Genomic DNA, 15,926 nt, shown 5'->3' on the forward strand with positions numbered 1-15,926 from the left:
TACTGTATCTGTGCGGGTATTAATGAACATTTGCGAACCTTCCATATGAATCTTATAGGCATAAGACATAGCCATAAGTGATAAATTGTGCCGCTCTACAAACCCTATGCTCATAAAGGAATGTGATGCACCAGAATCGAACAACACATAAGCTAGATGGGAGTCGATGGTAAACATACCAGCCATCACCAGCTCCTGCTGCAAAATCTGTTCAGCTACTATGAAATGCACCTGACCGGATCTGCTAGGCCCTTTCTTCTTGATTATGGTCCTCTTGACAAGCCTGGAGTTCGCTGACGGTTGAGTAGACTGAGCTGGCTGGTTCTGGGGACAAGCTCGGGCATAGTGACCATCTTTGCCATACTTGAAGCAAGCACATGGCTTGTTCCCAAACCCTGACAAGGTGGGACCTGCTGTCCCTAAGACTGCTGGGGCTGCACCTGCTGTGGGGGTGCACGGTACTATGTGAAGGAAGTTTGGGAAGTCTACTGGGGCTACCGGAATGAAGGCCCGCCTGATGACTGATAGGCCCCCCGTCAGACAACCTGTATCTTCTAAGTGTGAGGGTGGCTAGAAGACCCCGTAGCCATCCGCTTCATCTTCCACTCAGCCTGGGACTCCTGATGAAAACCCTCCATGGCAATGGCAGCGTTCATCAGCGCCCCGAAGGTCTAATAGTTCACTGTGTACAGCTTCTACTGAAGGATGGGAGAGAGACTGCAAAAGAAGTGGTCCTTCTTCTTGTCATCAGTGTCCACATGAATGCCAGCATACTAGGCCAAGTGATTGAACTTATTCACATAGTCCATCACTGTCATGCTCCCCTGGCGCAGCTCTAGGAACTCAGTCACCTTTCGGTTGATGACACCAGCAGGGATAAAGAACTCTCGAAATGCGGTGGTGAACTCCTGCCAGGTTGTTGGAAGATCAGGCTGCTCCATGGCATGGAAGGTATCCCACCATGCACTTGCAGACCCCAAAAGTTGTTGCACTGCAAAGCGCACCTTCTGCTCGTCGGCCACGTCAAGCAGCAGAAACTTCTGCTCCAGAATGCGAAGCCAGTGCTCCGCATCTAGGGGCTCACTAGACAGGGTGAAGGTGGGTGGGTGAGTCTTGAGGAAGTCCTGATAAGAGGACGGTCCCTCAGGACGGCGGGCACCACCCCCGTTCCCACCGTTGCCCCTGTGGCCTCTGTGGGCGAGGCCCACGACAGCTTGTGCCATTATGTCCATGGCACGAGCTGACTCTCGGCGAGTAGCCAACAACTCACCGTCATCTCAGCATGGGTCATCGGGGGCGGTGGTGGTGGAGGAGGAGCCAGAAGTGGAGCCCCATGGCTTTCCCCGTTGGGCTCATGGCCCCGGCCACTCTCGCCGTGGCCTTCACCAAGACCGTGAGCCGCCCCCGCACTAGTGCTCCCATGTCCAGACCTTAGATTCATCTATAGGAGATATGAACCATCCATTAGAACACCCTCCTAATCAGAATCAAGGGATTAGAGAAATGATAGCATAATTATTAAAGCATTGCTTTAGTTAGTCCTATCAATTTACTAACCCAATTATACATGAAGGGGGATTTCAATTTGAGTAAGATGCTATTATTATGATGCATGCTTCGACCTATACGTTCACTCAAGCCAAAATATAGTGGCATTCATAAAACTTTTCAGCACATCGCACACTCACTTTTCGTATACTAAGCGATTTCTTACGCAACGTAAGTCAGTGTACCTATAGAAAATTGATTAGATAAAACCAGTGCCGCTATCCTAGATAGACCATATTGCTAGGGCTTATACTTATTTAACTTAATTTAATCGTATCCTACTTTTCACAAAGCTTTTGTTGGTCAATTTTTTAGTTTTGAAAAAGAATGATGAAACTCGTGACCATTATTGGCTCTGGTACCATCTGTGGCAGAACCGCTCGGAATAGCATATTTACGGACGCGCTCGTCTTCCACCAGACACTAAGCACCCTGAAAGCAAGCTACAACGGGCGGTATCCATCGGGCACACCTCAAGGGAGAACCCGAAAGATCCACATTTTTCCTAAGGATCCAATAATGAGAACGAGTTACAATACTTGTCCATTTCATACATTAGAGTTTCTTAAAAAGTATATTATTACAATACCAAATATCAGAGTGTGGAATGATAAACAACGGAATTTAAAAATAAACATCTAGCGATATGGATGAGGATCTGTCTGAGCCCACCAGAAGCATCCTCCACACAAGATACATCTCATGCTTCACATGTAATAGGGGTAAATAAACCCTGAGTACACAATGTACTCGCAAGACTTACCTGACTAGTGGGAATAAATTCCTGACTCCAAGGAATATGAGAAGCTTTATGGCTTGCTGGTTTATTTTAGCAGAAAGCAATACTAATTGTGAGTCCTTATTTAGGTTGTTATTATTGGCCGCATTAAGTTATTAGCTATGCAGTCTATATAAGCACCTATTCTACTTTCCAGCAAGAGTTGAGCAATCAGTTCCATTTTATCACCTTCCATATTTCAGTTCTTACTACGGTGCTAGAGTTAAGACAAGTCATACCGACTCGGCGGTGATTCGTGAACCAATGTGCCCAGCTGGGTGCCCCAAAAACACACGTCCTGCTTGTACCCTAGGCACAAGCAGGACTAACCCATCCCTCTCCTGTCCCGGGTGTCTAGGTCCCCGTCCAAACTTGGACTCCAAGCCCCCACTCCTCAGTCCCAAACTCAGTGTGGTGCCAGGACCACCACCATTTCCGCCTCCAATCAGTCGGTCCGAAAAGAGCCGAATCCATGACAAGAGAGCAACAAGTCTTCCCTACGCCCATACCCATGTATGCGCTCGGGACAATAGATCTGTGACTTGTCTAGCGTCCATTGCAACGACCGGTCCATAATCGACACGGACAGGGAAAAAGTGTAACCAAGTCATGCCATGTTGGCCGTAGGACACAACCCCGTACACCCACCAATACCCAAACTATATCCCTACCCGGTCACCATTTTCCTTTCCACCATTTTATCATGAGTGATCATATTTTATCACATATTTGTGAGTAACGGCAGGTTACTCACGCTACCGATTTCCTGAGCATAGAAGCTACTCGACCTGTACTAGTAGGACTCATGGGTAGATATATTTATGCAGGTAGTTTCCATAAAATGCCTGTAACTTAAATGCACATCACATATATATTCAGTGATCATTAAAAATAGGGGTTATGCACCGGGGCTTGCCTTGGGCAGGCGATGGGTCAGTAGGGTCAGCACCAAACGGCTCCAGGGCTCCTTCCTGCACGAGGATCTCCTCCTCGTACTCATCGATGACCTCGTCATACTCCTATTCATCGACGGGCACGACTGCTACCAGCTCGTGATCTACATGCATGAAATGATGATGCAATACTTAGTAATCTAGCAACTGCAGCTCTTAAAATAAAGTACCTCTGTCTAACTACTACGCTAGTGCTACCGACCACGATATTAAGTTATCTATTGCTATCAACAACAAGTATGAAGTATGGCATTTATCATTATCGCAACTACTGCTATCCTTACTCCTAATGCTGATTTATGCTATATACAATTAAGCAAGGATAACAGCTACTCTACTTATCAACCTACCCTAGGGCTACAAATTTTACGGCAAGTACCTACCAACCTACCAAACCTACTGTAAAATTCTTATATCTATAGCTATCACCAATCTTCCACAAATATTTCTACAAATATTAACCTACATAATATTAGCTCTCTAGTTTTGAATTTATGACTCAATCGTTGTCACAGCTAACTGCAATCTAACTGTACTAACAAGTAGATGGTATTTTTGTGAACCTAACAAAATTAGTCTCACTATTTTTGGACCACTACATAATTTACTATAAATTACCAAAGTTCAGCTAAAATCTTTATTGAATAAACACTTCCTATTTTACTAGAAATTGGAAAACGTCATTCTATCGCACGGCCCACTCGATTCGGCTCGGCCCACCCCGGCTTCCTGCCTGCACGCAGGCGTAGCGACTGGTGCGGCCCGCTCGGCGTCGCGCGACGCGGCCCAACGCAGGCGGCCCATAGCGGAGCCGCGCGTGGCTGGCGCATTTAGCGAATAAGCCCCCATTCTTTACTATATTCTTAAAACTAACATGAGCACTATTACACTGAGTCACAGATTTTTCAACTGCCACCCTCTCCTTTCCCTTCTTCGTCGCGACGACGTCCCCCGGCACCCGTGCGCGCACCGGCGCGACGGCGCGGCACCGGGCGGCTACACCGGCCACACCCGACCCTTATACTTAACATTTGTTTCTTGTTTAGAATACTAGACAATATTATGTGACATGAAACGTAGCATTTGTTTCTTGTTTCAGATAAACGTTTCAAGTGTCGAACATTGATTTATACTTCATGTTACACACTATTGCACATAAGTATGATGCTTATGTAGCGTTTTAGCAAAAACAGTACAATGTAACACCGAGGGTATTACAAGTTGCTCTGCATCTAACCAAGTGTTCTTGTAAACTTAGGAATCTGAGGTGGAATAAGCTTCAAGATGTGCTTCCACCTGAAATTGGTGATATGAAGAAACTGACACACTTGTAAGTTTATTTTTAGAATGTACTTAGTTTATGTGGATACATAAATGTTCATTTTTTATTTCTCTAAGTGTTATTGGGAATTTTTTAGGTATTTCAGCTTCAATAACTTTAAAGGCGAGATTCAACTGGAGCTTGCAAACCTGCCAGAACTTCGTTAGTGGTGGAGAATAGTGTGTCCTGGGGATTTCAAGGACTTTATGAGATCAAATTTTGAGATATGTGAATGCGTAGACCTCTCGGTCGTGGTTGTTAGCTCTAATTTTTGGTTGAACCTTTTGGTGAAGAATAGTGTGTCCTGGGGAATACTGTAAATTGTTGGTTGAACCTATTGTTGTTGGCTCTAATTTTAAAATCAGCGTAGAAGTTCCTAACTAAAAATATGATTTCTAAAGATTTTGTTGTAATTCTTTGAATTCTCGAACAAATCCAATCCAATAGAATAATTTTTTTTTGAAATTCGTAAATCATAAATTAAGTAATAAAACATAGATAAATAATTAAAGAATACAATCCTTATCCATCTTTTCTTTCTTTTTGCTTCATATACTAAAAAAAGAATTCAAAAAGGGAAAATTTTCGTCATGTCACGAAGAATTCCTAACTAAAAATGTGATTTCTAAAGATTTTGTTGTAATTCTTCGAATTCTCGAACAAATCCAATCCAATAGAATAAATTTTTTTTTTGAAATTCGTAAATCATAAATTAAGTAATAAAACATAGATAAATAATTAAAGAATACAATCCTTATCCATCTTTTCTTTCTTTTTGCTTTATATACTAAAAAAGAATTCAAAAGGGGAAAATTTTCGTCATGTCACGAAGAATTCTCTTGTTGACACCATTATTTAAACTTTTAAAAATCAGCTATTGACTGAAGGCTGAAATTAGCTAGCGAGCACCGGCCAGCCAATTCAGCCAAACCGAACAGGCTGAAAGTCCAGCAGCCAGCCGGCCAGCCGAGTTGATTGAATTGAATTCAAGCAGCCGAGCAGGGACGGAAGCTCGCATTTATATTTACGATCGACGGAGCACCATAAATCAAATCCACCGTCTCCACCGACAAAGCTCGCTGTCTCTCATCAACACGAACCTAGCCGCCCTTGGTGCTTCTCCGGTTGCAGGCATACAAACTCCCTCAGTCCATAAAAAAAATGTAATTTTTGCTTTCCAAAAAGTCAATCAGTTTTAATTTTGACCAAAGTCATATAAAAAATACTAACATTCCTGATACAAAATGAGTATCATTAGATTAATTATATAATATATTTTCATAATAAATTTATTTAGAGACATAAATATTAATACCATTTTCTATAAACTTAATCAAACGTGAGCTACTTTCGTCGACACGAATCACATAATTACGTTGTTCAGTACATACGAACATGCACTGGCTGCCGAACCACTATATATGGAGCAGCAGCTCTGCTCTGCTCAGGCAGCTACCAGCTAGCCATATATGCAGCATTCTTCTTCTTCCCCCAATAACATATCGATCCAGTCGGTCGGTCCACAGCTGCAGCAAGCTGCCGCTTCACTTCACTTCACTTCCTTCTCCAGTGGTTCCAGTCTTCATAGACGACCATCTATCTATCATATCATATATAATATATAGGCATATAGCTAGGCGAGTGTGAGTTGGTCCGTTATACATCGATCGACCGGCCGGCGAGCAACCAGTGCAAAGGGAAGAAGAAATGTGGCGCCCGGCCCGGCCCCGTCGTGATGATGAAGAAGATGAGCGTCTTGGTGGTGGTGGTGCTGATGATCTTGTTCGGCGGCCCTCTTAGCACTAGTAGTGCCACTGCATCAGCCGCAGGTGGCAACGCCACGAGACCGGTAGGCAATGGCAAGCACAAGCACCAGAATCCGAAGCCGCTGGCGCCTGCCCTGATCGTGTTCGGCAACTCCATCGTGGACCCGGGCAACAACAACGACATCCACACCATCATCAAGGCCAACTTCCCGCCCTACGGCAACGACTTCCAGAACCACCGACCCACGGGGAGGTTCTGCAAGGGCAGGATACCCACCGACTTCATCGCCTCCCGCCTCGGCATCAAGGACATCCTGCCTCCCTACCTCTCCCCACAGCCGCTGGAGAAGCACGACCTCGTCACGGGCGTCAGCTTCGCCTCCGGCGGCACGGGGTTCGACCCGCTCACGCCGCAGCTGGCCTCCGTCATCTCGCTCCCCGACCAGCTGACCATGTTCCACGACTACCTGGCCAAGGTGCGCGACGCCGCCGGGGACGCCAGGGCCTCGGAGATCCTGTCCCGGGCATCTTCGCCATCTGCGCCGGCAGCGATGACGTGGCCAACACCTACTTCACGCTGCGCGCGCGGAGCAACTACGACCACGCCTCGTACGCGCAGCTCCTGGTGCAGCACGCCACGGGCTTCGTGGAGGACCTCATCCGCGCCGGCGCGCGCCGCGTCGCCTTCATCGGCAACCCACCCATCGGCTGCGTCCCGTCGCAGCGCACCATGTCCGGCGGGATCGACCGCGGGTGCTCGCAGGGCCACAACGAGGTCGCCGTCGCCTACAACGCCGGGATGGTGCAGCAGCTGGCGGCGCTGAGGGCAAAGTACCATACCCCGGCACGCTGCTCGTGTTCATGGACATCTACAGCTTCCTGTACGACATGATGATGCACCCGCGCAGCTACGGCTTCACGGAGTCCACCAGGCGATGCTGCGGCACGGGGCTCCTCGAGGTCTCCGTCCTCTGCAACGGCGTCACCTCCGCCGTGTGCCAAGACGTCGGCGACTACCTCTTCTGGGACAGCTACCACCCCACGGAGAAGGCGTACAAGGTCCTCGCCGACTACGTCTTCGACAACTACGTCGAGCTCATCCTCGTCTAGCACTCTAGCTAGCTCCTCATCATTTGATCGATTATTTCATTTGATGATCATATCGATGCATGAATCTTCTTCTGGATGCAATATGATGCTTGCATGCATCTTTGTTACTGCAGCTGTATTTACATTTGCTTGCTACCTAATCCTCCTCTTCTTCTAGATCTCGATCGATTCAATTATATATATATATATATAACTACTGATCTACGTCTGGCTATAGAATAACTTATTCTGTGACCAAGTTACGATAGTTACTGTACTAATTTACGAGACTACGGTAACTTCTTACTAAGTGATTTACTATAACATTATAATAAATATCACCGTAAGTTGTAATAACACGAGTATCGTAAATGCATATTCATGTTATCGTAAATTGGTATAAACATTATCGTAAATCAAGGTGGCTATAGAATAAGTTATTCTATGGCTGGCTGCAGAATAGCCTTTTATATATATATATATATATATATATATATATAGTACCTCAGTGTCATTAATTAATGGATAAAGTACACTTTTCAACCCTCGACTCGTGCCGAAGTTCGATTTTCAACCTTCAACTATGAAACCGGTTAAGAAACACCCTCCAACTATTAAAACCGGACAAATTTGGTCCTCGGCTGGTTTCAAAAGCGGTTTTCTATTTTCGGGGGACGCCGAAATTTTATAATATTTTTTGAGCATCTTAACATCCTCAAATGAAAAAACTCAAAACTATTTTTATTTAGCTCCATACAAATAATATATTAGTGCTCTAATGCGGCAAGCGCCAGTAGGCGATTATTATGGTGCTAAAATTTTATATTATTTTTTCGAGCATCTTAGGTCTATAATTTACATATAAAAATTATCTTCGTGACATCGTATTGAAGGGTTATGATTTTTTAAAAGTTGAGTCTTGTCACGCGACAAAACAATACTGTGGCGTGACGAGACTCAACTTTTGAAAAATCATAACCCTTCAATACGATGTCGGATGAAGATAATTTTTATATGTAAATTGTAGACCTCGATGAGATCTACAACTTTATAGTTTTAATTGTTTTCATTTGAGGACAGTAAGATGGTCGAAAAAATAATATAAAATTTCAGCACCATAATAATCGCCTACTAGCGTTTGCCGCATTAGAACACTAATATATTATTTGTATGGAGTTAAATGAAAATATTTTTATACCAAATTTATAGCTCTCAATGAGATCTACAACTTTGTAGTTTTGAGTTTTTTCATTTGAGGATGTTAAGATGCTTAAAAAAATAATATAAAATTTCGGCACTTCCCGAAAATAGAAAACCGCTTTTGAAACCAGCCGATGACCAAATTTATCCGGTTTTGATAGTTGGAGGGTGTTTCTTAACCGGTTTCATAGTTGAAGGTTGAAAATCGAACTTCGGCGTGAGTTGAGAGTTAAAAAGTGTATTTTACCCTTAATTAATTATCTATCTAGTACTGCCTATATGGAGTATATGTATTTTTATGATGCAAATATGCTTCCTTCCTTCAGAAAAAAAAACATCATTCTAGCCTTGAATCTGAACACGGAGGGGAGGGGTAGATAGCAAGGCAGACAGCAGCTTTCTTCTTCACCTTGGCCTTGTTTAGATGTCATCCAAATTTCAAGTATTTTCACTCTCTCTCCATCACATCAATTTTTAGCCACTTACATAGAGTATTAAATGTAGGTAAAAAAAATAACTAATTACACAGTTTAGTTGGAAATCACGAGATGAATCTTTTGAGCCTAGTTGGTCCACGATTGGACAATATTTGCCAAATAAAACGAAAATAATACTATTCATCGGGTTCATTTTTTTTTCCAATCTAAACGAGGCCCTTGTCATGAATCAAGATTGTACCCTACTGGTGGCCTGCACAGCAACCTACTATAGCATATACAGTACTACGACTGTACGCATATATGTGTTGTACCATGCCTAATATGCTGTTCATTGCGCGCGCACAGTACATATTTGGCCCGTTCGTTTGAACTTGTTGACCGGCTTATCAAAATTTATAGTATTTTTCTCTCACAATAAAACAGCTTCAGCCGAATAGAGCATGTATAAGTAGGGATCCGATAGATCCTTATATAACATAGCATTGGTTAACATGCATAATATATGCAACGGCGTACGCTAGCTGGTTCCAGATGCATATATGGATCAAAATTAAGTCGCATATATAATATATATTGTCATGTTCGTTTGGTTGATAAGCTATGGCTAAAAGTACTGTTGGCTGATTTATTGTGAGAGAAAAATACTATTCGTTGGCTGAAAAAATACGGTTTATAAACCCAGCTAACAGGGCGTATACAGCCGTATGCATGTGCTTTCATTGTTTTTATTGTTATACCGGAACCCAGGCTGCATCTATCTATATATGTAATTCAGTTTGAGGCCTGACTGCACAGTACATCCATGCTAGCTCTGTAGTTCGGAGCACCTCAGATCACCTAGCTGCTCTGCAGATGCATGTCAATCCATATGCATGGAGTGTATGTGCTGCTGGAGACGACGACACGTCTTCACTTGTATAGATACTAGCCAAGCCAGGCAGCAACATATATAGCACGTCAACGTTGGCTCCTAAAGCTTTGCCGATGGCAGGCCTGCAACATACGTGGTCAAAAAAAGTTGGCAACTATTATTACTGACAAACAAAACAAATGCATGTAATGTAATGTAAATGTAATAATATAACGACGAGAAGCTGAACCCTCAGCAGCCATATGCATATGTTTCTAGCCGTCGAGGAAACATGTTGTTATTTGGACAAGACAAGATCGTCAAAAGATGCATGTAATGGCTAGCTGGATGACAACACACACACACACATGACACATGCATAGCAACTATAGCAGTATAGCAAGAGATGTTGTTCATTGATTTGCCGGCCGGCCGGTAAAGTAGATGGGAGGGTCACCAACCAAGCTGTTTGGCATTAACGATGCTTGGGCAAGCACGCGGTGGCCAGTTTAGTTCCACCCCATTTTGCAAAAATTTTCGAGATTCCCCGTCACATCGAATCTTTAGACGCATGCATTAAGTATTAAATATAAATAAAAAATAAAACGAATTACACAGTTTAGACGAAATCCACGAGACGAATCTTTTAAGCCTAATTAGACTATGATTGGACACTATTTACTAAATAACAACGAAAATGCTACGGTGTCCATTTTGCCAAAAATTTTGGAACTAAACTGAGCCCAAGAAGGGCTCCACCTGATTGGGGTTTCCCCACACCGGGTACCCCTTGATCTTACCCTGCGGCCAGTTGCGAATTCTCTCCATGGATCAGTAACAATAATAATTCACATCACAGTACTGTATTTATATAGTAGCATGTCTAATGCAGAGTGCAGTAGTGACAGGCTTATTACGTACAAGAACGTTGAGAGCAGTCAGTGTTGCCATTCCCTCACGTGTCCACTGAAGAAAAACAGACAAGCAAGATTGGTCTCTATCTCATCAGTCGGGCGCTATTATTTTATAGTAGAGAACCTCGAACCAAATCAAATTTATTAAAGACTCAATCAGACACCACAATGCAACTTGATTGCCAAAAGAAGTAGTACCTTGGAGGCTGATGCAATGTGCGGCACAACGACGGCGTTCATGTCAGCCAGTCCAGGTTTCATGTAAGGCTCATCCTGTTGAGTAAGTAGAAAACATTGCATGAGCAGTATTCAATTCAGTTCTGATGTGATGGAGCATATATGGATCAGCTGCTAGCTTAATAATCAAGCTAATGCTGAATTGCTCATCCGTATTCTGTTCTATTTTATGGAGTAGCTACCTCAAAGACGTCGAGCCCGACACGGAACCAGGGCGACCTCATCGATCACGGGCCCTCGGCTTGCGTTCACAAGAACAGCATCCTTCTTCATGATGGCCAGCCTCTCAGGGTTTATCAGATGGTAAGTGGTCTTGTCCAGCACCGGATGCAGACTTATCTGGCGCGCAAGCCAAATGAAACAAGCAAGGTCAACAAACGAATTAATATGATGAGTGAAGCCATTATAGTCAGATTAATTGATTGTACAATTCAGTTGTTCTTTTGTGTGAATTCCAGTGGAGATTATGTCAATATATATATAATAATAAATACTGTACTGTAGGATGATGAATCTGACCACATCAGCCTCCCTGAGGACATCCTCCATGGTGGCAGCCCTCTTCCAGGTGACAGGCTCCTCACCGTTTGCTTTCAGGAACTGCCCATATGCTGGAGGAATGCAATGCACAAGCACAAAGCAAGCAGATTAGTATCTGTGCCAATATATATGCAGTGACATTTGTATATATATAGCTATCAGTCAGTAGCTTGCCTGTGACAAACTTCTCAAGGCGTGTGGCCTGATACAGGTCGTAGTAGATGAGGTTCATCTTGAAGCCCTCAATCTGGTACCAATGGCAGAGGAGGGAGTACTTAGCTTGCCTGAATCAGGCAATTCCAAATCCAATTCCAATATAGGAGTAGCCTACCATCATGCGTGCATAGGCGGAGCCAATGCGACCAGCTCCAATGACTCCAACAGTCTGCCCCTTGAGCAGGTTGCCAACGAACCTGCAGCAATACATACATACAGGCCAAGCTAAGCATTGTTATTGTTGCATTGCAGGAGGATATGCATGACACGATCACACGCCACATAGGCTGAGGAAGCAGAGGAATGACTGACAGGTGTGGGAGCCATCCGTCGTAGAGGCCAGCCCTCATGAACTGGTCGGCCTCGACGATCCTCCTGGCTGCCGACAGCGTGAGGGAGGCAGCGAGCTCGGCCGTCGTCTCAGTCAGAACGCCCTGTGCATGGTTGGGGTTGTGGTTTTGGTTTTGGTTTCAATTCAACTGCAACAACAACAAACAGAAGCAGCAACAGAGACAAGAGAGACTCACAGGCGTGTTGCCGACGGCGATGCCGTTCCTGTTGGCAGCTTCCACGTCGACGTTGTTGTAGCCGACGGCCATGTTGCTGAAGGCCGTGCCTCCGGCGCGCTTGAGCGCAGAGAAGAGAACGTCCCCCCAGTCCTCGGTGAGCTGTCTAATCACACCGTCGCAGCGATCGCCCATGAGCGCCAGGATGTCGTCCACGGAGAGGATGGTCTTCTGCTCGGTGCATACCTGCCAACGGGGAAGGCAAACAGAGTCAGCTCGGTGGATGCAGAATTGCAGCAGAGCAATGGAAATGGACAGACAAGAAGAACAGAACCTCAAGGCGGCAGTCGTTGTCGGTGAGCAGGCGGATCCATCGCGTGCCCGGCATGGACTTGGTGCTCACCACGCGGTACTTGCCGCTGGGGTTCCACACCTCAATGGGGATGGGCTTCGCCATGGCCCATGGCTGCCCCTGCTGCCGAAAGGGAGGGAAGGAAACAAAGAGGGGGTTTTCAAATATACTAGCGTGCTTCTCCTGTGCTGCTTATGATGACCTCCCTCTCTCTGCCTTATCTGATACAGGACCTGAGGTGAGGCGCCGGTATTTCCAATTGTCTGCCAGAGGAAGAGAGGAAAAGGAAGGACCGACGGAGGCTCTTGGTTGGTGGATAACAGACAAGTGGTCATCCATCAATCCAACTCCTACCTCAACATTTCCCTTATCTTCTTGACAACCACAAGAATTTGCCGTTGGCACAACAGCAGAAACAACTAATCCAGTCTTAGTTATAAATCGACTGTAAATATACACTTGAACATCCAATGTAAATAAATATGCAATTAAGCACCGCATACAGACAGCATCACTGAAGCATGACATGAACCAACACATATAGCACAAGAAGACAACTCATCAAGATACCAGCAATGGAGGCAAATCATCGTAAGACCCAATTGATTGCTGAGATATGTAGTACTTAATTAATTAATATATTAACTAATAATAACTCCAGACAAACGAACTAGCACTCAGTTTGACCTCCATCCAATCCAAACCATAACCCGCCTCCAAAAGGCTTACAACCATTACGACCATATATTTAGTAAGTAGTAAGCACTAATAGCATTGTAGAGCTCGGTGCAGACATCCATCTTCCTTGTAAGCAGCACCGTACCACCACCACGGAAGACCTGCACCACGGAAGACCATCACTCGAAGGCCCACTGGTTCTCCCTGCGGATCTCATCCTCCTCCTCTTGGGTGAAGTCGTTCTTGATGTTGAACGTCTTGCGGATCTCCTCCGGAGTCTTGCCCTTGATCATGTCAGCTACCGTCTGGCAGGTCAGGTCCAGCAATCCCTTGATGTTCAGATAGTTGGCAGCCTGAAAAGGTAGCTCATTCACACAATGTGTCAGCAAGCACACACAGGATAAGGCATTATATACAACAATGAAAACAAACTATGCAACTTTCATCAATCAATTGCTGCCTCATCCAATGTTACCACATCCAACCATGTCAATCAAACAATTTTATGCACAGCTACATTCATATATGACAAGAATTATCTCTGCCCAAAGGGTAAGGTGAATCTATGTGTGTTGCCGCATCCAAACCATTGTCCAAATCTGTTATGTGCAGATAGCATTGCTTAAATTGCACAGTTACATCAGAGTTAAAGATCACATTGTTGGTGATTGGGATATAACCACACAGCTTGCTACCGGTGTAAGCGTAAAGAGTTATTACTCAAATAGCAACAGCATGATATCAATAAACTATTCTACCACACACAAAAAAACTGATTCCAGAGAAGCAGGGCACAGGGGCGATAGTTCTCACACTAGAAGGGTATTAGTTATTTGGAGCACCACAACACAATATCTATCATGTTATGACATAAAAATTGATTTGGTTACAGAGAATCAGGGCACGGCTGCACGGGTATTAGTTATACATCCAGCACCACACAATCAATCCATCTACTGGATAACCAATCAATCATCAATCTAAGTTTTGGATAACCAACCAATCAATCTTACTAATCTATAATCTAATCTGAACCCTAGACAAGGCAGTAGTATAGATCTAGAAACATAAATTTAAATTAACCAAATCGGGGGGAGAGAGAAGGAGAAACAGGAGGAAGGAAGGGGGTTACCGACCAGGATGAGGTCGAAGAGCGTAGCCTGGTCCACCTTGACGAACTCCGCGTCCCAGTTCTTGAGGTCCTCGCCGCCCCCGGCGGCGGCGGCGTTGGCGTCCGCGCCGTCAACGGGCTTGGCGGCGGCGTGGACGTGCTTGTTGCAGTACTCGATGACCTTAGAGAGGATCTTCGAGTTGACGTTGGGGAGCGGGATGCCGTTGTCGGCGCAGTCGTCCTCGATCATGTGGCGGATGGTCTGCGACTCCATCGCTACCGCCTCCTCCACCTCGAACTCCTCGTTGTCGGAGCTCCTGAGGGTGATCATCTTCTTGTTGTCGCCCTCGGACGCCATCGATGATGGATCGACGAGGGGCTAAATCGGCTGATGCGACGAAACCCTAGCTAGCTGCGGCGCGCGGCTGATTGATTGTGATGAGGAAAACGAGTCGACGGGACGCGCTGACTTTTTTTGTTTTGCCTATGGCCTCTCCTTGCTTATAAAGCCCAGGAACCGTCCGATGGTATGGTAGCCCTTACAACTGACTCTATTTTATTATTAACGGCAAGGATTAAGTCTACTTTTGGCCCATCAAATATCATGTTGATCTAATTTTGATCCTCAACTATAAAATCGTCTGATTCAGGAATCTCAAGTTTGAAAACCGTTCGTTCTTGGCATCTAGACACGGTTGTGGCAGTTTGATGTCGACGTGTACCTGGTTTTGACCCGCAACACTGACTTTGACCGCCACGTAGGACGCACGCACGGAGGGATAGCCGCGCTCGCAGCCGATTTACGCCGCAAAGGCCGCTCCCCGAGCACAGGCTCTCCATCGGTGCGCCGGCCGTCGTCATCTTCGTGGGCGCCGCCTCTCGCCATCTCCGACACCTGCGCCCTCCACCCTTCGCCCGCCCCTCCCCGACCCCCTCCACCACCTCCGCCTCTTCGAAGCGCCGCCGGCCGGAGGTGCTCGACGAGGAAGAAACAGAGAGGAGCGATAGAGAGAGGGAGAGAGGGAAAGGGAGAGGGAGTGACAATGAGCAGGGCGAGGCGGAGAGAGAGCGCCTACCGCTGGTGCTAGTGGCGGCAGCAGGACGCATCCTCGGCTCCTCGCCTGCGCAAACGCAAGCAAGAGGAAGAGAACGGGAGAGAAAGGAAGACAGAGAGAGATGGAGAGTGAAGGGAAGGAGATGACCGACGGCTACGCGTTGGCGAGGGGGAGGCGCAGGGCGGTGTCGCTGATGGCTTCGGCTCCGGCGGTGCTTGGTGTCGGTGCGAGCTGAACAGGCGAAAGCGTGTGTCTGGCGCGCGGCAATCCTCGGCGGGCAGAGGCGAGCGCGGCGGTGCTCCTCGGCCCCGGTGTGGAGGGGACTCCAGCAAGCGACTCCACTCCAAGCTGTGCGGTCCCGTGACCCGCTCA

At 45.8% G+C, this 15,926-nt stretch overlaps 2 protein-coding genes and 2 pseudogenes across 2 annotated transcripts; 1 reads left to right on the plus strand and 3 right to left on the minus strand.

Moving 5' to 3' along the window:
• Nucleotides 1-773: 773 nt before the first annotated feature.
• LOC136477553 (uncharacterized) lies at nt 774-1,232 on the minus strand. Its single transcript, XM_066475754.1, has one exon. It carries the CDS (start codon nt 1,230-1,232, stop codon nt 774-776), a length of 459 nt encoding a protein of 152 aa, XP_066331851.1.
• A 4,847-nt stretch (nt 1,233-6,079) lies between these two features.
• LOC136470865 (GDSL esterase/lipase EXL3-like) lies at nt 6,080-7,540 on the plus strand (annotated as a pseudogene).
• Nucleotides 7,541-9,746: 2,206 nt separating this feature from the next.
• LOC136470866 (glycerate dehydrogenase-like) lies at nt 9,747-12,955 on the minus strand (annotated as a pseudogene).
• A 374-nt stretch (nt 12,956-13,329) lies between these two features.
• LOC136470867 (SKP1-like protein 1) lies at nt 13,330-14,988 on the minus strand. Its single transcript, XM_066468595.1, has 2 exons — nt 14,525-14,988; nt 13,330-13,741 (listed from the first exon to the last, which is right to left on the minus strand). Exons 1-2 carry the CDS (start codon nt 14,855-14,857, stop codon nt 13,568-13,570), a joined length of 507 nt encoding a protein of 168 aa, XP_066324692.1. The 5' UTR covers nt 14,858-14,988; the 3' UTR covers nt 13,330-13,567.
• Between the last annotated feature and the right edge of the window lie 938 nt (nt 14,989-15,926).

This window comes from Miscanthus floridulus, chromosome 8, assembly GCF_019320115.1.
Source record: "Miscanthus floridulus cultivar M001 chromosome 8, ASM1932011v1, whole genome shotgun sequence".
Taxonomy (NCBI): Eukaryota; Viridiplantae; Streptophyta; class Magnoliopsida; order Poales; family Poaceae; genus Miscanthus; species Miscanthus floridulus.

What these genes read in the sequence shown, in the direction of transcription:
- LOC136470867 (XM_066468595.1), bottom strand. Translation starts at nt 14,857, where the DNA reads ATGGCGTCCGAGGGCGACAACAAGAAGATGATCACCCTCAGGAGCTCC. An exon ending in CGCTCTTCGACCTCATCCTG is followed by an intron (nt 13,742 to 14,524) that starts GTCGGTAACCCC and finishes CTACCTTTTCAG; the next exon opens with GCTGCCAACTATCTGAACAT.
- LOC136477553 (XM_066475754.1), bottom strand. Translation starts at nt 1,232, where the DNA reads ATGGACATAATGGCACAAGCTGTCGTGGGCCTCGCCCACAGAGGCCAC.